The following is an 8,832-nucleotide window of genomic DNA, read 5'->3' as shown; positions in this document are numbered from 1 at the left end:
AAGCAACTTAAAGAAGTCCAGACGCTTTTCTTTCCAAGCTCCTTAGACTACGATGGCCTGGATGACTGAGAACCTTCACAGACATACTGCTAAAGATGTACTTACAAAAATGTAATGTGAATTTAATATAAGCTGTAAAACACTAAAGTATTTCACACCTGAACACCTAAGACAGCACAATAAAGACCAAAGCTGAAGGTTTTCTCACAGTAGTTATAGATATCTAATAATATATAAATATATTTTTATGTTACGTGTTCCAAAGCTGTGTTTGATAAAAGATGAGTCAGACAGCTTGGTTTCAGTCACAATCTCTTTATAGGTTTTATCATACACAGAACTAGAAGCTCCAACCAACCCACAACAACTGACTGAAGACATCACTCTCTCCAAAGAAACAGAAACATATGATGCTCTATGCAGTGGACTTGGCTTTAACTACAAATCTGAGAGCAGATTTCTCTCTCTTTCCTGTCCCTTAAATAATCACAGGTTTCAGACCTTACAGAGAAAGAAAGCAATAAAGGAAACGCCTCATAACCAATCACACGATTGCCACAGCCCATTTTTCAACCTGAATTCAGCCTGCCAGGTGTTCTTTGTGGACATGTCACCCACACCTGCAGGAATAACCCATCTGTGACGGCATGTGTTGGACACAGCTTTGCTCCATTCGTTGTGCGGTTTGAAATCACACTAGGAGCATTTCGTCAGTGAGGGGTATTAAATTTTTTAAACTGCAGAGACAGTCAGTGCTGTTAACTCACCTGCTCAGTGCATAATGAACAGACCCAAGCAGAAACACACTTAACTTGTGTTAAGGTGAAGCATTCGGTAGCCATTTATCAACAAAGACTTGATAAGATGTTGACATTTAAAAAAAAAAAGAAAAATAACGACCACATCAAACTGACAAATGATCATTTTTATACCTGTAGTTTATGTGCTTAGCTCTGTATACACCTGTGCACACCGGCCTTTATAATAATGCAAGATGTGCCGTTTCTGTTAGTCCTACATCAGTTACATTAACTTTACACCTGTATATACACCTGCATGTGCATGTTTCGTATACAGGCAATAAGTACAGCTGTGTGAACACCATCTGAGCCTCTGTACTGACAGGAGTTTTATACAGGAGTCATGCTGCTGTGTATGAACCTCTGTCATTGCTGCCTGCTCTCACAGATGGCAGCACTGGTACGTTGTGTGCTGCTTAGTGGTTTGTTCTCTCATGTTAAAGTCTCCAGTGATTGCTGGAGAAAGCCAGCAGAAATGACACACATTCAAACATCTGGATGTAAGAAATAATAACTAGGTTGATCTTTTTACACTAATGATGACGTCGATGGATCCGTGCTGTCTTGGCTGTGTGCTCCCTGCTGGACAAACACGGAACTGCAACACTCAGACACATTGGTGGGAATAGACTCACTGGGACCCGATGCTGTCTGATGGTCTAACCACCGCCTGACAGGAACTGCTACTCTGAAAGGGGTGATGATGTTTTAATTACAGGAGCACGTTCCTCTTTTTTAAAAATAAACTCTGTTTAACATATTTACAGAAAATATCGACATTCACAGGAAATTCAAATGTTCACATTAATGTGCATGTGTGGCTTATATACAGTTCTTTTCTCCCTCTTATGGGGGGAGAGATGGCATTTGAGGGGGGTGAAGAGAAGGGGAGACATCAGTCCTCTGTGGTGGGTTTGGCTATCAGGTGTTGGCCTCTGGAGCATCTCCGCCTTCCACCTGGTTGGTCCTCCCAAGGGTCTTCAATTTGGTGAGCAGATCGCTGAACGTCTCCTTGACGCCCTTCTCGAGCAGCCAGCCCTCACTCTCACACTCGGGGTTCTCCGGCTCTGCCATCGTCTCAAGCGCTGTGCTCAAGTACTTCAGCCCTGCCATGTCCACAGACTGACATAGACACACACAGCTCACATTTAGGGCAAATCCAGGAAAAACCCATCCAGCCAAGTACATGTAATATTTTTTGACCTCATCATTTTAAGGTGAATCTCTGGTTCTGACCGAGTTTTAAATCCCTACAGTCCCCCCAGAGAACATTGTGGTGACAGGAATGTTGTTTGTGGTCATTTTTAGTTGGTATTAGTAGTTTTGTTTTGTGCTCATTTAACCGACTCTGTCAAAAGAAATGTGAAATTTTCTGTTAGAAGGCTTCAGTACAATTTTGGGCCCTTTTATTTTCTTTAGCAGCACCCTAACGACAATTACACATTATTGTTTGCTTTCTTCAGAGAACAGCGTGAGAGCCTCCGAGTGGCAAATGGCAATATCATGAGCATACAGTCACACTCTGCTTTATTAAGATCATAGACCGAATTGCAAACTACAGAGAGCCTGGTACTGAACCCCGAGGCTCGCCCTTTAAACTGAGGAGTGAGGAAAAACTGAGTTCAGGATGTTGTTTTTTTAACTTAAGCCTTTCAGGTCAAACATGTTGTTTTGACCCAGATTCCAACTCACTTCTCCCTCTCAGGAAGTGTCCCTCATCCTTATTTTCCCAGAATGCAACCTGCTGTTTCTGTGGACAGATTAACCCCCCAGAAATAGCTCCTTATCCTCAGTGAGCCTGACCACCACTTAATGTGACATTTCACCAGATGATCCACCTCAGGTCCTGAGTCACGTATGAGCACAACAGAAATCACACAGTCACAGCCACAACAGAAACAGTCATGCAGAGAATGTGTGCGTTTTCATGATGCAGTTGGAGTCGCACAGAGAATTTAAACAAAAACGGCCTTTTAAATGGTGTGTGCCGTGTCGTGATACAGCAGCCGCTCAGGAACATCAGCACTAATGCTAATCCCACACCAATCAGTTATTCTGTTAACCTGCTCACTCCGCTGAATTTACTGCAGGGGTGCTGCTGCAATGATCTCGTTCTAAATCACAAGATTAGGAAGAGAACTTGGAGCCTGGATTCACCCGAGAGAGAAAGTCAAAGACTTAAGCCTGTTCACTTTGAACAAATGAGTTAAAAACAGCACCAAACACACATTCACTGATTTTTTTTCCATTGCTTTTTCAAACAAAGCACCCAGCTTTAGAACAGCCACATGCCCGGTTTCTCCTGTACAATGTGAAGCTTTCATTAGAGCAGAAGGTAAATAAAGTGAAACTAACAAATCTGAGATGCACTGACAAGTTTGACATTAAAACAACAGAAGATATGCTTAGGTTAGGTTTCAGCCTTTCATTGGCTGCTTATTGAAATAATTTGTCAGACTAGATTTGATATCTTAGATGAGCAGAAGAGCAGCTGGAAACTGCTAATAAACTGTAGAGCAACGCTTTTTATTTCTGGGTCTCACGCGCCATCACAGCTTCTCAGACATTTGCAGATGGAGTATGTCACAGGACCAGGCTAGCTGTTTCCATTCAATTTTAATCGTTATGTTGCAGCTTCAGATTTTCTAAGCTGAACATCTGAATCAAAGAGATGTCTGTTTGGCTGATTGGCTGCAGTGGAATGTGGGTGGGGTCTTACCTCCAGGATGATGGCAAAGAGGACAAAAACACCAATGCTGCTCATCAGGCTGCTGTAATAGGAGAAGAGGGCCTCAAGGCAGCCCCGGGTCCAGATGTTGAGCTCCTCTGTGCGGTGGTCATAGTCGTAATGAGCAGAGTTATTGGTCAGGTGGTGCTGGATGCAGGGCCGGGGGGACCCGGGGTTACAGCAGCTGAATGGGACGCTGTCCATCAGATACTTCCCCTCCACGTTACTGAGGACTCGACTGCAGGCCAAACACAGGTCAGAGGTCAAACAAAGCCAGCCTGGGGACTGAGGAGAGATTAGCGACGACCCCCCCCCCCCATTGCTCTGGAAATGGGTTAGTTAAATCTATGCTGAAATGAATGAACGGTTGCAGCACAGGTGACTCAAGACAAAAGTAAGCTAATAGGAACTATACGTTACTACAGAGACTAAACCAAAGATCAATAAAATACGGCAAGAAGTCGACCAATTTTCCTGAGTTCCTGAACTTTCAGAGAGGGCAACCCTATGAGCAAGAACCATGTGGAGGTGAAACACTCACTGGCCACTGTGGAGGAAGGCCTCCATAACAGTTATGTTTGCAAGGCAAGGCTGTTTGCATGGAAAGTAAGAATTTCAAAAGAATCATAGCTGAGCAGAACATCAGAGCCATAACTGAGAGGACCGTCAGCATACAGCTGCACTCTGCTTTAATAAGATTATTCACTGTGATGGAAAACTGTTGAGGACCAGGCACTGAATGCTGCAGAGGAAATGTCTCTTATGGCAGCCTTCCGCTCAATTTAAGTGGAAGTAAAGCCACGTAAATGTTTCATGACAACAGTGAAACTCACTACAGTCTGCACCTCTGGATGATTTATCTGCTCTCCAAATCTGAAAACTGGTTTGCCCTTTTGGAGGAAGGTCATTAAGAAGAAAATAAACTCTCCCTTTTCCTGTCACGTTTAAACTTGTTAGATTATCTTGGAGGGTGATGTCAAATTTAACCAATATGTTAAAAATATTGGTAAATTTGTCTATGGATGGTACTACCAGATGTGATCAAATTATCTGGTAAAAATCATCATTAAACGTTGCAGTTTTAGACTCAAAGTGAGAAAAGTAGAGTAGAGTACAAAATAGTCCATTAGACGTTTTAGTCAATCGGAAACCTTCGTATGGCAAGAGCATACAATATAATTTATATCCCACAATTCAACTCAGCAGAGACACTGATGGAGAATAAGACTGCTTCGTTCAAATATGAAGAACAGCGACATGTAAAGTTTTCACTTTGTCAGATGCAGTATGTTATTTAACTTGTTAATTGGTACAAGCTGTGGGTATGGCTTTAAGTTGGATCAATTATATTAGAGAGAGAAAAATAATCTCTTTTAAACACATTAGAACAGAAAACAAAATAGTTACAGGTTTGCCACTATTTCAGAGCTGCAGCCAATCAGACGTGTTCATTTCTGATCAGAAGCTGTTTCTTTAATGTCCGCTTTGCTGTGTTTAAGGATCAAGTGACAGATTAGAGTCTCAGAGGAGACGCCCCGCACGAAGCTCCTAAACGTTGACTTTTACCTCCTTAAGACCTCTCTGATCCTCTGCTGAGCCTAATGTTTAATTCATCTGAGAAACTAATGAATAAAACCTGAGAAATTTAATTTAGAAATATCTGAGGTGCTCAGTTCAACGAGGAGCTGCTGATCAGACTTGTGTCGTGATCACAGAGACACTTTTCCCGAGGCTGCTGCTTTGTTAAAAATTGATGAGTTTGATTAAAATATAGAGGAATATTCAGATGGACAATTTCTATAGAATAATTATGGATTCATCTAATAGAATCAGGTGCCAGCTCTGTGTGTAAATTCTTAAACAGCAGATACATTATCCAACAACATCGATAACTTTTCAATAATGGCTCCACGTGACCGGCCACCCCGCTCAGATACTCACTCTTTGACCACATCGTTGCTCATGTCCAGGTAGCGGTTGCTGATCCACTGAACCTCAAACCAATCCCTGAAATTGTTGTTCCCGCAGCAGTGGAACTCGATCTGCGTCATGTCCAGCGTCCTCTTCATGAAGCAGCGCCCTGGCGTGTCCGTGTCCTTGTAAAACCGGATGGCGTAACTCAGGCCCTCGGCCAGTGTCAGGTATACGGAGAACTGCATAAGGAAGCAGAGCAGCGACACGAGTACCAGCAACACGTTGAAGCCGCAGCACAGCAGCAAATATGTCTTCAACATCGGCTTCCATTTGGAGAACTTGATGGGATCCAGAGAGTCATGGCACACCTTCCCTCCGAAGGCATTAAGGCCGCAAGCCAGCAATCCCACCAGGATCAGCAAGTTGGGCACCAGGTGGCTCTCGTTGTTGTCCATCATCTCACTTCTCTTCCGCAGCTCAATCTTGAAGAAGATGCCGAGGCTGAAGATGAGGATCCCTGCGATGACTGAAAACCAGTAGAGCATCCATAGACCCTGAGCCAGCTTGACCCGCTTCTGCAGGTTGAACTTCACCGGCATGAAAGGCATTTTAGCAACTCTGAGAATTCAAACAGACACTGAGGGTCAGGATTCAATAAGAAGCAGCTGCAGTTCAGACTCAGATTCAGAGCTTTACTCGTGAAAAAACAACATCTACTGGTTTCAGGCCCATAATGCTGAGCTGCAAGGGGGGACAGTCCATGTTACTGAGGGAGCAGAGGAGTCCACCATCAAACACTGCACAATATTCACACAGACCAAGTGAGTATTTCCTGCAGGATGTATGGAGGTGTGAATGCGAGCGTGCGGCAGCTCGTCATCCTAAAGCCTCCTGAGCTCATTATCAGCAGATCAGCTGCTGCCTCTAATCCCTCCTCTAACTCCTAATTGGTTTGATGTTAAGCAGCTGCTTCCTCCTCACTGTCACAAGCTTCACTGAGCAGAGTTCACCTGCCTCACCTCAGGGCAGGGTAGTCTCAGTAAGCAGTCCAACAAACCTCCTGTGAGCAGGAGCCTGAACTCTGTTTAGTGAGAAAACTTGTATCTCCGTGGTAAAAGATGCTGTGCACATGCACTGAGCAGGTTACATTTGAGAGAACTTGAAAACCCAGAGACCCAGGGGAGCTTACTGTGCAGGTACACAGAGAGTTAGGCCATCTCACAGTCCTGGTGTTTTGTAGAGAACCCAAAGCAGAGACCGAATACAACAGAGCACTTCCCGATCTGAAGTCAGGCAGTGATTTTACTAGTTTTTAAACTATCAAGGCTTACCAGTCAGACTGTTTATCTAGACTCCACACCTTCGTGTGATGTCCACGATGCTCTCATACCTGCAGAAGTGAATGCTGAAGGCTGAGGATGCATTTGCAAAGTATTGTAAAGAGAAACCATCAAACACAGCACAGCTGCCTCTCTGAGTGACCGCTACTGTAATAGAGTGAATTGTTGCCCCCCAGTGGTAAAATACAGAAGTGCCTGTTACAGGGCTAGTTCTTGGTTGACCAATATATAACAACAAAAAAGGGTAGTTTCTGCACCGCTAAGAAACAACAAGTTAGTGTGTGATGTCCTGCTGTTCAATAAAGGCACCTATCCACGTCCTTCTGTCCTGATCTTTTCAAGAGCCTAATCCAGAATATCACAACTGGCGACGAGGATTCTAAAGATTTCCACAGCGTGACAGAGGCTGTAGAAGGGCTGTGTTCACATGTAAAGAAAAATACAAACCAAGACGTTTTCTTCACGGCTGCAGCGGAACAGCTTTTGGTGAGCTAACATGGCGATGCATGTGGGTCGTGTTGAAGAGTATAATGAATCGAAGGAAGATTTTGAGTCATATTTGGAGTGGTTGGAGCAATGGATGTTGACAAATGATGTTTCCGATGAGAAGAAAGTGTGCACGTTTCTCTCTGTGATCGGAGCAGATACATACAGGCTGCTAAAGAATCTTGTGTCTCCGAGGGTACCGAGTACCATGGGATATGCAGCGCTGACTGGGGCGTTTAGTGCGCATTATAAGCCGACTCCAGTGGTGATAGCTGAGCGTTTTCGTTTTCAGAAACGTAACCAGAAAGAAGGGCAGGCAGTTTCTGACTATGTTGTCGCCCTGAGGCAGTTGTCAGCCACATGTGATTTTGGACAATATTTGGATGAGGCCCTGAGGGATCGTTTTGTTAGTGGGCTGCGTTCTGATGCTGTGCAGCGCAAGCTACTATCGGAAAAGGATCTTACATTTCCACGTGCATGTGAGATTGCCGTATCCATGGAACTCGCTTCGAAAAATACGATGGAGTTCTCAGGACGCCAGGACCCTCACCATGTAAATGCCTTGACAAATGCTCCAAATTTTTTCCAACAAAGGATGGAAAGGACAGAACAGGCAAGAGGGCAATAACAAGCCAAAGAACTGGAAGGGACCTAAAAAAGACACAGGAATGAAGCAACCATGTTATCGTTGTGGTGGAAAGCATTCAGCACGTGAGTGCAAATTTAAGAGTGAAAAGTGTCATGTTTGTGCAAAAATAGGACACACTGCACGTGCTTGCAGGAATAAAAAATTCAGTCAGCAAACTCAGTATTTGGAAACTGAGGATGAATGCTCAAGTAGGAATGATGAAGCTGAACTTTTTGGAGTTTATTTAATGTACTCCATCACCTCCAGTGAGAAGGGATACACAGTGGATGTTGCGCTTGGGAGCAAGAACACCACCATGCTGCTGGATACAGGATCAGCAGTGTCGGTAGTATCAGACAAGTATTATCAGATACATCTCACTCATTTCCCTATAAAACCAGCCAGTGGGCTAAAGCTCAAGTCCTTCTCAGGCCAACACATTGCTGTGCGTGGATATATTATGTTACCAGTACAGTATGGGACTCAAAACATCACCCTACCACTGATCGTTGTTCAGGGAGACAGACCAGCTCTGATTGGACGAAACTGGTTAAAGAAACTATAGCTGAACTGGAAACAGATTTTCACAGTACACAAGGTACTGGTGCAGAAAGAAGCAAAGCCAGGAGTACTAGAAGTGATTCAGCGCCATCAGGCAGTGTTTTCGGATGACCAAGGCTGCATAAAGAGATTTAAAGCTAGAATCCACACTGCACCAATTTTCTGTAAAGCTCGCCCAGTTCCTTATGCACTAAAAGAAGCTGTGGAAAAGGAGCTGGACAGATTGGAAAAGGTGAAGGTTATTTCAAAGGTTGAGAAAAGTGAGTGGGCATCCCCTATTGTTACTGTGCCAAAAGCAGACAAAACAATTAGGATATGTGGTGACTACAAAGTCAGTGTCAACCAGTGTGTTGAAGAGGAAAGATATCCACTTCC

The 8,832-nt window shown here is 43.9% G+C and overlaps 1 protein-coding gene across 1 annotated transcript; it reads right to left on the bottom strand.

Annotated features, from left to right (window-relative positions):
* Window positions 1-934: 934 nt before the first annotated feature.
* Window positions 935-6,333, bottom strand: prph2b (peripherin 2b (retinal degeneration, slow)). The gene is made up of 3 exons (XM_005754751.1): window positions 5,470-6,333; window positions 3,520-3,766; window positions 935-1,922 (listed from the first exon to the last, which is right to left on the bottom strand). Exons 1-3 carry the CDS (start codon window positions 6,048-6,050, stop codon window positions 1,722-1,724), a joined length of 1,029 nt encoding a protein of 342 aa, XP_005754808.1. The 5' UTR covers window positions 6,051-6,333; the 3' UTR covers window positions 935-1,721.
* Between the last annotated feature and the right edge of the window lie 2,499 nt (window positions 6,334-8,832).

Source organism: Pundamilia nyererei, unplaced genomic scaffold (assembly GCF_000239375.1).
Source record: "Pundamilia nyererei isolate P.nyererei 1_Seehausen unplaced genomic scaffold, PunNye1.0 scaffold00638, whole genome shotgun sequence".
NCBI classification, from domain to species: Eukaryota; Metazoa; Chordata; class Actinopteri; order Cichliformes; family Cichlidae; genus Pundamilia; species Pundamilia nyererei.
The sequence above is the reverse complement of the archived record's forward strand: the minus strand, read 5'-3'. Positions and strand labels throughout refer to the sequence as shown.

What these genes read in the sequence shown, in the direction of transcription:
- prph2b (XM_005754751.1), bottom strand. Translation starts at nt 6,050, where the DNA reads ATGCCTTTCATGCCGGTGAAGTTCAACCTGCAGAAGCGGGTCAAGCTG. An exon ending in AGCAACGATGTGGTCAAAGA is followed by an intron (nt 3,767 to 5,469) that starts GTGAGTATCTGA and finishes TTTGGCCTGCAG; the next exon opens with TCGAGTCCTCAGTAACGTGG. An exon ending in TCTTTGCCATCATCCTGGAG is followed by an intron (nt 1,923 to 3,519) that starts GTAAGACCCCAC and finishes TGTCTATGTCAG; the next exon opens with TCTGTGGACATGGCAGGGCT.